At 40.1% G+C, this 15,550-nt stretch overlaps 1 protein-coding gene and 1 pseudogene across 1 annotated transcript; both read right to left on the bottom strand.

Annotated features, from left to right (window-relative positions):
* Positions 1-1,888: 1,888 nt before the first annotated feature.
* Positions 1,889-3,578, bottom strand: LOC100954894 (annotated as a pseudogene).
* A 3,709-nt stretch (positions 3,579-7,287) lies between these two features.
* DEFB129 (defensin beta 129) lies at positions 7,288-10,302 on the bottom strand. Its single transcript, XM_003803957.2, has 2 exons — positions 10,245-10,302; positions 7,288-7,727 (listed from the first exon to the last, which is right to left on the bottom strand). The coding sequence occupies exons 1-2, from the start codon at positions 10,300-10,302 to the stop codon at positions 7,288-7,290; spliced, it is 498 nt and encodes a 165-aa protein (XP_003804005.2).
* Positions 10,303-15,550: the final 5,248 nt, after the last annotated feature.

The raw sequence follows: 15,550 nt of genomic DNA, 5'->3' as shown, positions 1-15,550 counted from the left end.
AATCCTTGCTGGCCTCCCATAAGCAAGGATGTGCAAATTGTAACCTTAAGTCCGCAGGCCATGTCTGGCACTTAGAACTAAAGTCTGTCGGGTTCCCTACTGATCGTGGATTATAAGTTTATTTTACAGGTAACAGAACAGAGACAAGACAGGATCGGGAAGTTCTATGACCTACCCAGGGACATCTACATAATTGTTGCTTCTGCCACTCCCTTTTTTTCTTTTAACATTTGTCTTACCTTATATAGAATGTAGATTTCCCTAGTCTCACAACAGTGTAACCATTGTCTCCCCGGGCTCTGCTCCCTGCCTTTCCCCTCTCTGCATGCCTTTAAATGTTGAAAACGTTCAGATTCCCTTTCTGAAAAACAGCCACAGGTCTACCTGTGGTTTGTGGCCTGCACCCCCAAGTCCCCCATGTTCTCAACTTTGGCTTGATAATTGTCCATTGATTGAGATTTTTAGTTTAAGCATTTGCTATCTAAACAAATCAATCTGTTACTAGTAGTCGCAAAATACGCTTCCTTTAGAAACGCACATTTGTGTCTTTCAAGAAAAAGTATAAATTGTATTCCACTCAACATGTATGTTAACCTGCTTAAAGAATCAGCAGTGGCGAAAATCATGGTGAACTTTTTAACAACTTCAAGTAACAGGAAGTATTTTATTTATTTATTTAAGACAGTCACACTTGGTTGAGTGCTGTGACATTATAACGCACACCGATCTCAAACTCTTGGGCTCAAGTGATCCTCCTGCCTCAGTTTTTCATTTTTAATAGAGACAGGGTCTCACTCATGCTCAGGCTGATCTTGAACTTGTGAGCTTAAGCAATCTACCTGCCCCGGCCTCCCCGATTGCTAAGTTTACAGGCATAAGCCACCATGCCCGGCCAACAAGAAGTACTTGAGACTGCTTTATATCTAAAAAATTCTTACAACTTCTCATAAAAATAGTCTGATGCACCATTTTTTTCTTTTTCTTTTTTTTAATAGACATGTTCAACATTATAGGCAATAGTTGTTTTTTTTTTTTTTTTTGAGATAGTGTTTCACTTGCCCTTGGTAGAGTACTCTGGCATCACAGCTCAAGCAACCTCAAACTCTTGGGTTCAAGTGATTCTCTTGCCTCAGCCTCCTGAGTAGCTGGGACTATAGGTGCCCGCCACAATGCCTGACTATTTTTAGATACGGGGTCTCGCTCTTGCTCAGGCTCATCTGGAACCTATGAGTTCAGGTGATCTGCCTGCCTTGGCCTCCCAGAAGGCCAAGAATGGGCAATATTTTTAAAACCTTAAGCTTCACAGACTCTCAGACCTTCAAATACTGTGGTGCCTTTTCTTTGACATGGTTTATTCAACTAGGAAAAAAGGCATGGTAGATGTTTTCACCAAGTGAAAGTCATACAAAAATCTTAAGATTCTACAGAGCTACACAACATACTGGATGTATCATTAAAAATAGAAGACAGTGGACAGCGCCTGTGGCTCAAAGGAATAAGGTGCTGGCCCCATATGCCGGAGGTGGCGGGTTCAAACCCAGCCCCGGCCAAAAACTGCCAAAAAAAAAAAAAAAAGAAGTCAGTATTTTCTTCAGCAAATAAAACAGTATGCTATTAATGCGTGCCTTTTAATGTGTACTGTTATTCATAAATTATTTACAACTTCTACCATGTAAAGAGAACCAGAATGTAACTTTTCTGAAAAACTGGAAGATGGCAATACAAAAATTTTGAAAGCCCATGTTTTATCCTCTATACAAGCAAGTACCAGATATCATGTGTGAAGTGGTATTGTGAACATATCATACTAGCTCTTAAGATGCTTTTTTAAAAAATCGAGCCCAGAAGAGGCTTGAACTCACTGTCCCCAGTATGTGAGGCTGGTACACTAACCACTGAGCAAGGCAGCCAGCTCTTAAGGATGTTTTGAGGCTGGAGGTAAGTTTACAGGCCTTGAATCTTCTTCAAGGAGTTTTAGATCTTCTATGTCACTGCCTCTGTACTTCCTTGTACATATTTTTGCCATCACCCTTTTCTTGTGAAACAATTTCACTGCTTCTCTTGATGCAACTACTTTTATATTTTCATTGTTTTTTCTACAGCCATTGTCCAAATAGACAGACAGACAGACTTGCACCTCAGTTCATAAACAATACTTTCTCAAGACCTCTTATTTGGAGGCAGATTGGCCAGTTCTTTTAGTGGGACAAAAAACACAGCCAGTGTTGTTTTCAGAGCTTCAGTGATGCTCTCCAGGATTCCCACTGGGACCATCCACAGCTACCAGCTGCCAAGCCACTGTTGTACACAGTCTACTGAAGAAAGGCTGCTTCTGTTTCACACCTTTGTTGGTTAACTTTCAACAGGAGACTTTGACAGACCTCTCACTTGACCGTGAAGTACTTTTGGAAGGCAACTGTGTCTGTGAATTACTCCTAGAAGTAAACTGGGACCACCTGCCAAGGAAATGCTTTGGAAACCAGAGATCCATCGGTCTGGGAGCTGCTCTTGGAAGCGAATGGTGCTCAGCTCCCTGGGAAGAGCTTTCGGGAGTTAGCAGCGGTGTGTTTGTTGAAGAACTGCCTGGGAGTCATGAGGATGTGACAGATGAGGAACTGTGTTTAGAAATTGATGATGAAACACCTGCCTCTGAACCAAATTTAGAAGCCATCTCTGAACTCAGCTTAGAAGACAGTAACGGCAAACTCTACTCTGAGCTTCCTAAGGAGCCCAGCAAGGCTCCATCTGTGAGCTGCTTTGAGAAACTGCAGCCGAAGAGCCTTCCAAAGCACTCCTTCCCAGTGATCCACTTTGTTATCTGAAATCAGTGGATTGGGCCATGTAACTTATTCACATTAGACTTCAGCAGCAAAGAAACAAATTCTGCTCAACCATATTTGTCTGGAGCTTCTGATTCAGAAGCTTTTCCAGATCCCACCATTGTTACCTGAGAGGAAATGCTGCCGCTGCTTTGGCTGAAAACAGAGTTCTGTCCATCCATTAGAATAGAGCTATTCTGACTGAGATGCTGGAGCTCTGAGTGGAGTTTCCGGTACTCTCTGGCTTGGTGGGTGGCCCCGTACATGGTCAACTCTTCCTGCTGCGCTGATGCACATTTTGTCTTAGCAGAATTTTTTGCATGATCTTGCTGGACTGTGTTTTCCTCCTATGACTTTTTTTGGGGTAGCTCTTCTACCACTGGTTGGTAACCAAAATCTCTTGTACAGGGGTCTGACAATTAAGTTCGTGAACTCATCCTAGTAAATGTGTACATACTCATTGCTGAATATCACTATGGTCACCCCTCAAAGTACTGCCCTTGGGAAGCTATGCTCCAATGTCAGCACATTGTCCAGGCTTGAAAGCAACTTTGGAACTCTTTTTCTGGAATGGCTTATCAAAGATGTTGTCATATGACCCATCAAAACATCTTCCTTTCAATATTTTCTTTATCTTTGGGTAAAGAAAAAAGTAGTTGGGGGCCAGATCAGGTGAGTAGGGAGGGCGTTCCATTACAGTTATTGCTTACTGGCTGAAAACGTCCTCAGACAGCGCCATGTATGCTGGTACATTGTCATCATGCAAGAGTGATGAGTTGTGGCCAAGATTTTCAGTTAACATTTTCCTAACTTTTTCTGTCGATATTTACTTGGTCTGCTGTGCTTCTAACAGTCAGCTGATGATTTCGTTGCACAAGTCAATGAATTTTTGTGCAATGTTTCATCAGTTCTGTTCATTGCTGGCCCCTCTTCATCAGTATACTTCTCTTCCTTCAGAAAAACATTTAACCCATTTGTACACTGCCATTTCTTCGTGACATTATACCCATAAACTTGGACTGACTGACTTGTCCCTGATTTCACTTCCTCTCTGGCCAAATTTAACAAGAAATTTACAAATGTTTATTTGTTGTTCTAATTCAAGCTCTGACATTCTCTTGATGGCACATGAAAACACACAACAACAATAATGAATGCCACTCAGCAAGACACCATCACTTGTCAACATGAGCACAACTGTGAGACACCAATACCTATATCCCAAGGTTATAAAAGCTTACTGAGTTGTTTGTATAATGTAAGTGTATGGTGGCAAGTTTGCTAACTTAATTGTCAGACCTCATATCTGATAATCTTTAAATATGTTGGATTAATCTGCAACACATATAAAGAACTCCTACTCAATAGCAGAAAAACAACCTGATTTAAAAAGGGGCAAAGGACTTGGATCAACATTTCTTCAAAGAAGACATACAAATGGCCAACAAGTATATGACAAAACGCCCAATGTCATTAATTTTTTTTCAATAGATTTATGTAGGGGGTACAAGTGGGTTTTTTTTTTTTTTTTGATCCATAGATGAATAGCAAAGTGGTAAAGTCTGGGCTTTTACTGACTGTAAAGTTATACATTGTATCCAATAGGTAATTTTGATCCCTTCCCTCTCCCTTTTGAGTCTCCAAAGTATATTATACCACTTTGTATGACCATGTATACTAATTGCTTAGCTCCTACTTCTAAGTGAGAACATGCAATATTTGTTTTTCCATTCCTAAGATACCTCACTTAGGATAAAGGCCTCTGGTTCCAACCAAGTTTCTGCAAAAGACATTATTTCATTCTTTTTTATGGTTGAGTAACATTCCATGGTATATACACACCACAATTTCTTTCTTTCTTTCTTTCTTTTTTTTTTTTGAGACAGAGTTCCACTATGTCGCCCTTGGTAGAGTGCTGTGACGTCATAGCTCACAGCAACCTCAAACTCTTGGGGTTAAAATCAATTCTCTTGCTTCAGCCTCCCAAGTAGCTGGGACTACAGGCACCTGCCACAATGCCCGGTTATTTTTTGTTGCAGTTGTCATTATTGTTTTAGCTGGCCTGAGCTGGGTTTGAACCCAACAACTTTGGTGTATGTGGCCGGTGCTGTAACCACTGTGCTACCAGCACTGAGCCCACACCACAATTTCTTTATTCAGTAATCAGTTGATGGGAACTTAGGTGAATTCCATGTCTTTGCTATTGTGAATTAGGCTGTGATAACCATACAAGTGCCAGTGTCTTTTTGATATAATGACTTCTTTCCCTTTGGATAGCTAGATAGTAATGGGATTACTGGATAAAACGGTAGGTCTACTTTTGGTTCTTTGAGGAATCTTCATATTGTTTTTCATAGAGGTTGTATTAATTGACATTTTCAGCTATAGTGTATAAGTGCTCTGTTTTCACTGTTTCTGTGCCAACATCTATTGTCTTTTTAATAGTGGCCATCTTGACAGAAATATGGTTTTAGTTTACATTTCCTTGATGATTGGGTTGAGCAATTTTTCATATTTTTCGGCCATTTGTATACCTTCTTTTGAACAATGTCTGTTCATGTCTTTTGCCCACTTTTTAATGTTTTTTGTTTGTTTGTTTGTTTGTTTACCATTCACAACAACATGGCTGAGGCTGGAGGACATTATGCTAAGTGAAACAAGCCCTGCCGAAAAAGACAAATTCTACATGACCTCACTTCTATGTGGGATCTAGAAATCTTCAACTCACAGAAGCAGAGAATTCAATGGTGGTTTCCAGGGCTTGAGGGGTAAGGGAAATGGGCACTTTTTAAATGGGTATAAAGTTTCACTTACGCTAGATGATAGGTTTCAGAGATCTGCTGTAGAATATAGTGCCCGTAGCTAGCAATATATATTTTAGACTTCAGTACCATATTGTTAAGAGGGTAGATCTTGTGTTAAGTGCTTACCATACAGACAGAAAAACAAATGAAAAGTCCCCCCAAAACAAAGGGATAGAAGTAAACCTTGTGATGTGATGGGTACATCTATTACCTTGTTGTAGTGATGGTATCACAGGTGTTTGCATATGTTCAAACTCATGCAATTATACATATTAAATATGTGAAATCTTTTTTTTTTTTGCAGGTTTTGGCTGGGGCCAGCACCCCACTCCTTTGAGACACAGGTACCGCCCCCCCCTTTTTTATTTTTGAGACTCATTCTCACTCTGTTGCCCTCGATAGAGTGCTGTGGTGTCACAGTTGACAACAATTTCAAACTCCTGGGTTTAAGTGATCCTCTTGCCTCAGCCTCCCCAGTAGCTGGGACTACAATACCCACCACTGTGTCTGGCTAAATTTTTCTATTTTTAATAGAGACAGGTTTCACTTTTGCTTAGGCTGGTCTCAAACTCCTGAGCTAAGGTGATCTGCCCACCTTGGCCTCCCAGAGTGCTAGGATTACGGACATGAGCCACCATGCCCGGCCAGCAGTCTTTTGTATAACAATTATACTTAAATAAAACTTTAAAAACCTGAAAATAGGGTTCTGTGCCATTGTAATTTGGGCAATAAAAGGGAGTGTGATCTGAGATTGTCGAATTCTGGGATACAATATTAAGTTTACATCTCCATTTTATGAATGAATAAGCTGATGGTCATGTGTAGATAAATGACTTGTTCAAGACCACACAGCTAAAAAGTGCCAGAATCAGGATGCTAGCCCGGAGTGTCAGACCTGAATTTCTGTACTTTTAAATTCTGTGTCGCAGCTGTTATGAATCTGGCTGTCTTCTTTGGATTAGTGCCATCCCCTTTGCCTAATAGTCCTATATCTACTTGTGCCCTCAACACTCTCCAACCTTGTGCTCGCCAATGTAATATGGAATCCCTGACCACACGTGACTATGAGTACTTGGAATATGACTGGTACCAATGGAAATGTGCTTTAAGTATAATACAAATATGATATTTCAAAGATTTAGTTCAAAAAGAATATAAAGCAGTTCAAATAATTTTTATATTGATCACATGTTGATTTGATGTTTTAAACACATTGCATTAAATAAAATATATTATTAAAAGTAATTTCATCTGTTTCTGGTGTCTACACGTTCTAGTTTGCATATGGACCTTTTGCCCAAAAATGTGAGAAAAGAAAGTATCTCTCGATACTTTCCTTACTGTTGCTCTCACACCATGTAAGGACTATAAATGCTTCTTATAGAGATTTAATCTTCTAGGCCATCCATGGGCCAGACAAGGTTGGAGCCATGTTCCTGGTGCTTGTTCTCTTTTGGGCATCTAAACTTACAATTTCATCCCTCCCTTGGTCCTGTGATGCTCCTGTAAGAATGATAACATTACACAAACTGTAGGTGCTTAAGCAATATTTATTGAATGATGGATGACAGGTCGTGGAAGTAGAGAGGAACTTGGTGTCTTGGGGGAAGACCCACATCACCACTTGTCTGCTTCCTCCAGCTCTAGCATGGTGTGTGCAGTGTTTATGGTGGTGGTGGTGGTGAGATGATAATGGCAGAATTTTTGTCTTTTTTGGTGTTTCTCTTGGTAGAATTAGCAGTGTATGTGCTGTGTCCTGGGGTCCAGGTGCTGATGGTGGCAGAGTTTACAGAGGTGGCATTTGGGATGATGATCATGTTTGTGTTGATAAGAAAGCCGGAGTTTTTGATGTTGGGGAGAACAGATAAAATATGTTTTTTTTGTTTCATAGCACTGGAATTCTTGGAAATTTTTAGTATTTCTTCGGCATCTTTGCCCAGTGAGGAGGGCATTTCATTTTGTAGGTAGCTTTTTATCAAATGAACCACTTTTGGTCCAATACAGCATTTTTTCTTCTTGCATTTCTGAACCTGTTTTTCATCCGCATTGCATTGGTCCTTGCATCTCCCAAAACCCATTAAACACCTTTTCAAGCCAAGATATTCTGCACACAAGAAAGGGTAGAAAACCATTAGGCCAAGGTTAATAATTAGAGATGATACTAAAACTACTGGAGAGAGATGAATAGCATACAGGGAGTTCGTTTAAGGATGTTGATGGAGGCCCCTGGGTAGGCCAAGTGAGTCTCTGTTCACCTCTGAAATCCAGAATAAATCTGTTTAGTCTCCTTTTCTTGAGTAACTTTAAAAGGTAAAGGCACATAGAAGAAAGAAGAACAGGAACCCAATTATTTGCTTTTAAGATAAGATTTTAGACACTTGTAGGGTAGCACCATTCTAGCTCTTCGATACTGGAAAATGCCAATTGCAGAAAAATCTGTCGTAGAACTAAGCTAAGAAAGAATTTCAAAAGAAAATCAACAGGATTTTCAGGAGTATTCTCACCAAACCCAAAAGTCCTTGACTTCTCTCTTCTTGACAATTGCTAGACCCGTGATTCCTGGGGCATGGTGTTCTATCACTTTTATCTTCTCTGGACACTCTGTGCCTCAGAGATCTTATTCATTATCACAGCCTTAATCCCATTTCTTTCAAGATAATGTCCATCTTGTTATTTATTATTCCAAATTCTCTGCTTCGCTTGATACCTCTTCTTCGTCTGTTGGATTCCAACCCAATGTCTCATTTTTTTTTTCTGAATCAAGAAAGCTCCTTTTCCTTTACTCATCTTTTTAAAAAAATTATTTATTTATTAGTTTTTTGAGAGACAAGGTCTTCCTCTGTCACCTGGGCTAGAGTGCAGTGACGTTATCAGAGCTCACTGCAACCTCAGACTCCTGGGCTCAACCAATCCTCCTGCCTCAGCCTCCAAAATAGCTTTGGACTATAGGACCACACTAAATTTTTTTTTTTTTCTTTGTAGAGATTGGGTTTCACCCTTGCTCAGGCTGGTCTTGAACTTCTGGCCTCAAGCAGTGAGTCTTCCTGCCTTGGCTTTCCAAAGTGCTAGGACTGTAGGCATGAGCCACTACATCCCCCACTCATCTTAACAGTTAAATTTTCACCAATTACAAGAGATTTATGTAGCAAAAAATAATTTTTGAAACATGTTGACTATATTTCCACCCTATTTTCTCACCAAATGCAAAACAGAACAATTCTTGTATTGGAAGGAGCTACACTGATTAACCCCATTATACTCAGGTGGGACTTGAAGCTTAATGTGGCTAAATGACTTCACACAAGATGGCACAGCCAGACTTGCTCATGGTACCGCCTTTCTCCTAGGTCCTAGGAGAAAGCATTAGAAACATGTATGACTCACTTCCCTGACCAGTTGCTAATCATTCCAAATATCTGGGCGATTCTTGTATTCTGAAACAGGTCTCAATGCCTTTCCTTTATTTTTGAAAAACAATGGCCAATCCTCTGACTTGGTCTTTTGCCATAATGCCTTCCTAGATGCTCCAGGATGATTGGGGATCTCCGGGAAGGCTGAGGGAAGGGATAATAAGATGCTAAAAAAATCAGAAATTGTTGACATAGAGAATAGGCCCGTTACCTGGATCCTCAGAGGAGGAAGTTTTGGAGCATAAGGGTGAGGACACCCTCCATCCTACACCAGAGTACAAACTGATAGGAACTATTGCTTCAAGAGATGGTTTAAATTAGAAATAGAGCTAAATGAAGTAGACCTGGGTGGAGCCTCAGGATGATAGATACGTACATGGCAGGGAGGCAGCATTATACGTTGGCTAGTCCTTCCTTCCTTTCTCCTTCCTTCCTTCCTTCCCTCCCTCTCTCCCTCCCTCCCTCTTTCCTTCCTTCCTTCTTTCTTTCTTTCTTTCTTTCTTTCTTTCTTTCTTTCTTTCTTTCTTTCTTTCTTTCTCCTTCCTTCCTTCCTTCCTTCCTTTGTTCCTTTTCCTTCCTTCCTTCCTTCCCTCCCTCTCTCCCTCCCTCCCTCCCTCCCTCTTTCTTTCTTTCTTTCTTTCTTTCTTTCTTTCTTTCTTTCTGTCTGTCTGTCTGTCTTGCTTTCTCACCAAGGCTTGAGGGCAGTGGTGTAATCATGGCTCCCTGTAGTTTTCAATTCCCAGACTCAAGTGCTCTTCCTGCCTCAGCCTCCTGAGTAGCTGGGACTACAGGTGCACACTACCATATCTGGTTATTTATTTTTTTTCTTTTGGTGGAGATGGGGTCTCACTGTGTTTCCCAGCTGATCTTGAACTTCTGCTTTCAAGTGATCCTCCTGCCTCAGTCTCCCAACATGCTGAGATTACGGGCATGAGCCACTGTGCCTGGCCTGAGAGATACTTTCTGAGTACACACAAAAAACTACCCTGCTTTCCCTGTAGTTCTCTGGGTGTTTCCATCAGACACAGTTCTGGGGGTTGAGGCCTATGGAGATGCACTGGGATGGTGCACGACTTTCGCAATAGGTATGCTCTTTCACCATCTCTTTGAGCATCTCATCATTCAGCCCATCTTTGGGTTCCCATTGTCATGGACAGCTAAATCCCTGGTTCCTGACCCTGGCCCTTCTTAAACCCAGGAATCCATATTACCTGTGTTCACCTGGTATTGTAGCATGAGGCTGGCAAAGATAGGAAAAAGGAGCTTCATGGTTGTGTGCCAGAGAGGAAGCCTTGGATCTGGGTTGGTGGTGTTGAGCTCTGGCCTTTATTGGTCGCTTCATGGCCCTAGGCCATGAAGCAGTGAAGTGCAGCTAAAGTAGGTTTGTGTGCTGCTCACAGGAGTTGTGTTTTATCTGATTCTGTTTGCTAACACACTGTCTTGAACACCTCTGTGTAACAAATTCCCTGCTCTTGATCCTGAGGGAAAACATAAGAAAGAAAGAAAGAGAGAGAGAGAAAGAGAGTAAGCCCTTTGCATCTCTTCTTAATATTGGAGCAGGGCAAAGGTTTTATGTTTGACTCCCTGTTTGTCAGCCCACTTATGCTAAGGTTGGCACTTAGTGTCTGAGACTCAGAGCGGGAAGAGGAGGGCAGAGACTCAGTCTTGTTCGTACTCGTGTCCTCTGTGGCCAGCATGGTAGTAGATCAGCACATAAGCTTGCATTTGTGGAAAAAGTTTGCGGGAGCCACCTCTTGGCATATCTGTAACTTTTGAGTTTACAATGATTCTTCCAGAAACAGCAATTTTACAGTGTGCTGCCCTGATTTTTTTGATCATAGCTGATTGATCCAGGAGTGACCTAGAGGCAAGGCTACCAATCAGATGCCTTCCCTGCTAATTGTAACTTTTTCTAAGAAATTCAAATATTAGAAGATCATTGCTTCTGAATATCATTAACTGTGCAAGTCCTAAGAGCTCCCTTCCTTTCTTACCTTCCTAAAGCTCAAGTCTTCTTAGGATTTCATTAGTACCATGGGATTTTTCAAAACAATTCCCTCTGTTTTGTTTAAACTATACTATTATTTTAAAAAATAAAATAAAAATGGTTCCACTTACAAAATTTCAACTTATAAAATGTATATTTTTCTTCTGTGAACAAAAATGACCAAGCTAAGGCATATTTACTTACCTTGGCATTAAGAGATCAGATTAAGAACCCTGTGGAATCCTGTGGAATAACCCTGAGTATCACATTTTCATTGGTTTCTGGTCTCTTAAGATGCATTAAAATAATATGATTCACCCTGAAATGGGACCTCTATCTCTCACCACTCATAAAAATTAATTCAATATGATAAAAGACTTAAATGTAAAAATTCTAGAAGAAAATGTAGAAAAAACTCTTTTTTTTTTTTTTTTAAAGACAGAGTCTTACTGTGTTGCCCTCAGTAGAGTCACAGCTCACAGCAACCTCAAAATCTTGGGCTTCAGTGATTCTCTTACTTCAGCCTCCAGAGTAGCTAGGACTATAGGCATCCCCCACAATGCCTGGCTAGTTTTAGAGACAAGGTCTCAGTTCTGGCTCAGGCTGGCCTCAAACTTGTGAGCTCAGGAAATCCACCCGCCTTGGCCTCCTAGAGGAAAAAGTCTTTTAGATATCAGCTTAGGCAAAGAATTTATCAGTAAGACCACAAAGGCAATGATACCAAAGATAAAAATAAATGAATGGGACTTGATTAAATTGAAAAGCTTCTGCACAGTAAAGGAAATAATTAACAGAGCAAAGAGACAACGTACAGAATGGGAGAAAATATTTACAAACTTTAAACGACCTATGAAGGGCTAATATCCACTTTAAACAACCTATGAAGGGCTAATATTGACTCAAAAAGATCAATAAGAAAAAAAACCTAAGCCTATTTTTTTTCAATTTTAAGCAAATTTATTTCAGGTTAGTGTGAAGGTATAAGCAACTAGGTTAAAATATTTGATTTTGTTAGGTAGAGTTTGTCTTGTGGTTATGTCCCCCACACAAAAAGTGTGCCAACCTCTCACCCCATGCTCATTCAGTGAGAACACCCCAATCCCCTCCCCCTCCCTCATTGCCACCCCCCAACTTGAACTGAAATGAGTTTTCTCCTATTTGGGCATGTATTGGATCAGCTACTGGCTTCCTATCAGTATTTGTATACACTGGAAATTTGCTTTTCCATTCTTGCGATACCTTACTAAGAAGAACATGTTCCAACTCCATCCAGAATACTACAAAAGATGTGAAGGCATCTTTTTTATGGCTGAATAGTATTCCATGGTGTGCATATACCACAGTTTGTTAATCCATTCCTGAACTGATGGACATTTAGGTTGTTTCCATATTCTGGCGATGTAAATTGAGCTGCAATAAACAATCTAGTGCAACTGTCTTTATGATAAAATGATTTTTTTTCTTCTGGGGAGATGCCTAATAGTGGGATTGTGGGGTTAAATGGGAAATCTAATTTGAGATCTTTGTGGGTTCTCTGTATTTTTTCCAGAGAGGCTGTACGAGTTTGCAGTTCCTCCGACAGTGTAAAAGTGTTTCCCTCTCTCCATACATGCAGCTTTGGGACTCTGTGATGTGGGCTAATCTTACTGGGGTTAGGTGATATCTGAGGGTGGTTTTGATTTGCATTTCTCTGACGATTGGGAATGATGAGCATTTTTTCATATGTTTGTTAGCCATTGTCTTCTTTAGAGAAGGTTCTATTCATGTCTCTTGCTCAGTGATCTATGGAATCGTTGGCTCTTTTTTCGTTGATGAATTTGAGTTCTCTGTAAATCTTAGTTATCAAGCCTTTGTCTGATTTGCAATATGCAAATATCTTTTCCCATTCAGAAGGTTGTCTATTTACTTTGGTTGTTGTCTCCTTACCAGAGCCCATTATTAAATAAAAAGTGGGCAAAAGAAACAAATGAGCTTTTCAAAAGAAGATAAACAAATAGCCAACGAACATGCAAAAGTGCTCAAAGTCACTAATCATCAGGGAACTGCAAATTAAAAACACAATGAGATTCTCACCTTACCCTTGTTAGAATGACTTTTATTAAAAGCTCCAAAAAAATAGATGCTGGTGCAATTGTAGAGAGATAGGATCCCTTCTGTGCTGCTGGGAGGCTACAAATTAGGATAGCCCCCTATGAAAAACAGTAGGGAGATTTCTCAAAGAACAAAAAGTAGACCTACCATTTGATCCAGCAATCCCACAACTGGATATCTACTCAAAGGAAAAGACATGATTTTATCAAAAAGACACCTGAACTTGAGTGTTTATTGCAGAACAATTCATAATTGCAAAGATGTGGAAAAAACCCGAATGCTCATCAATTCATGTGTGAATTGACAAAATGTGTTATATATATACAGACCCTGGAGTACTAGTCACTATAAAAACAAATGAAATGCTATCTTTTGCAGCAAATTGGTTGGAACTGGAGATCATTATTCTAAGTGCAGTATCTCAAGAATGGAAAAACACATGGACGCACTAATAATTTGGGACTAAGTGATGGGCACACATGGACACAGAAAGAAGCAAAAATCACGAGAAATCAAGAAAAGGGGAGGGAGGAGAAGAGAAGGGGTAAAAATCTATCTAACAGGTATAATGAACACCATGACTAAAGCGATGTAAATCCATCCATTTTAACAAAAACATGTGTGCTCTCTTAATATTTTGGAAACTAAAAAATAATAAAAAATAAAATTCTGGTAGGAAAAAAATTAACAATGGCAGTCAAAAGCACAAACAAAGCCAAGATCTAATTATATTCTTCTTTCATGAGTGTAAAAGGCCTTATGAAGCATTTAGTGATCTATCAAATTCCAAATTTTTTCATCTATCCAGGGATTCCTTAGGCTTGCATGCAATTATCTCTTTAGTTAAATACACAGCCCTTGGCAAGCGCTTGGATTCACAGTCACATTCTTGTTCCTGATATTACTGGGTCACTTCTAATTTTGAAGCACTTCCTTTGCCCTTCTCTCTGCTTGGGCAGGTTCAGCGTATAAGGATTTCAATCTGCTTGTTTTCGATAATTTGCTTATATTTCTTACATGGGAGCCTTTTGCAGATGATTTGTTTGCTTTTTCTTTATTCTTATCTTGCCAGAACTTCTGAAGTTGAATGAAGGAAAAAAGGGAGAGGGCTCAGCAGACCCTGAACAGTCTGTCACATTGTCAGGTGAAATGCTAAATATGTATTCTGATTTCTAAAAGGCCCCAGAACTTAAGCTAAGTTTTTTTTGTTTTTGAGACAGAGTCTTATTTTGTTACCCTCGGTAGAGAGCTCTGGCATCATAGCTCACAGCAACTTTGAACTCTTGGTCTTGCTCTTGCTCAGGCTGGTCTCAGACCTGTGAGCTCAGGCAATCTACCTGCCTGGTCTCCCAGAGTGCTAGGATTACAGGTGTGAGCCACCACGGCCGGCCATTAAGCCAAGTTTTTTTTTTTTAGAGAAAAGAGTCTCACTTTGTTGCCCTCGGTAGAGTGCTGTGATGTCATAGCTCACATCTTGGGTTTAAGTGATTTTTTTGCTTTAGCCTCTCAAGTAGCTGGGACTACAGGCCCCCGCCATAATGCCTGGCTATTTTTTTATTTTTTTGTTGCAGTTTGGCTGGGCCGGGTTGAACCCACCACTTTCAGTATATGGGGCCGATGCCCTACTCACTGAGCCACAGGCGCCACCCCATTAAGCTAGGTTTTTAAAAATATATGTGTTTGAAAAAAAATAAAACAAACAAACAAAAATAAATAAAAGAAACAAAAAATATGTGTTTGCATTATTTGTGATGTTTCCTTTATCTTTCCTGTATCAAATTATTTGTGATACAAAACACAAATGGAGGATATATAAAGTTACCCAGTAATGTGGTAATTTAGCAAGTATTCTATCTAAATTGAAGGTCAAAATGATCTCAATGATAACTGATTTTATGCAATATTACTTTTCCATACTGTTTCATATATATACAAATATAGGTAACAAAGGCACTGTTAGGAAACATAATAATTAAATAAATGTGAACCATCACCTACAAAAACCATCACTAATTTAAGAGCACTCTCAGTACTATTTTTCTTTTCTTTTTTTGAGACAGCGTCTCACTATGTCGCCCACCATAGAGTGCTGTAGTGTCACAGCTCACAGCAACCTCAAACTCTTGGGCTTTAAGCGATTCCCTTGCCTCAGCCTCCCAAGTAGCTGGGAATACAGGTGCCCGCCACAACACCCCGCTATTTTTTTTTTTAGTTGTCATTATTGTTAGGCAGGCCTGGGCTGGGTTTGAACCCACCAGCTCCAGTGTATGTGGCTGGCGGCCTAGCCGTTGAGCTACAGCCACCGAGCTGAGTACTATTTTTCTAGAAGGGAGAGTCCCTGGACATCTGCAGGGGACTGGTTGCAGGCCTCTTATGGATATAAAAATCTGTGGATGCTGAAATCCCTGATATGAAATGATGCTGATTGTACATCCTTGG

The sequence above is a fragment of the Otolemur garnettii genome, unplaced genomic scaffold (assembly GCF_000181295.1).
Source record: "Otolemur garnettii isolate 467f Iridium unplaced genomic scaffold, OtoGar3 scaffold00251, whole genome shotgun sequence".
NCBI lineage: Eukaryota > Metazoa > Chordata > Mammalia > Primates > Galagidae > Otolemur > Otolemur garnettii.
The sequence above is the reverse complement of the archived record's forward strand: the minus strand, read 5'-3'. Positions and strand labels throughout refer to the sequence as shown.

Bases quoted from the DNA above. Each gene is read 5' to 3' on its own strand.
- DEFB129 (XM_003803957.2), bottom strand. From the start codon at position 10,302: ATGAAGCTCCTTTTTCCTATCTTTGCCAGCCTCATGCTACAATACCAG. The intron at 7,728-10,244 runs GTAATATGGATT...TCTTGTGTGCAG, and splicing joins ACAATACCAGGTGAACACAG to AATATCTTGGCTTGAAAAGG.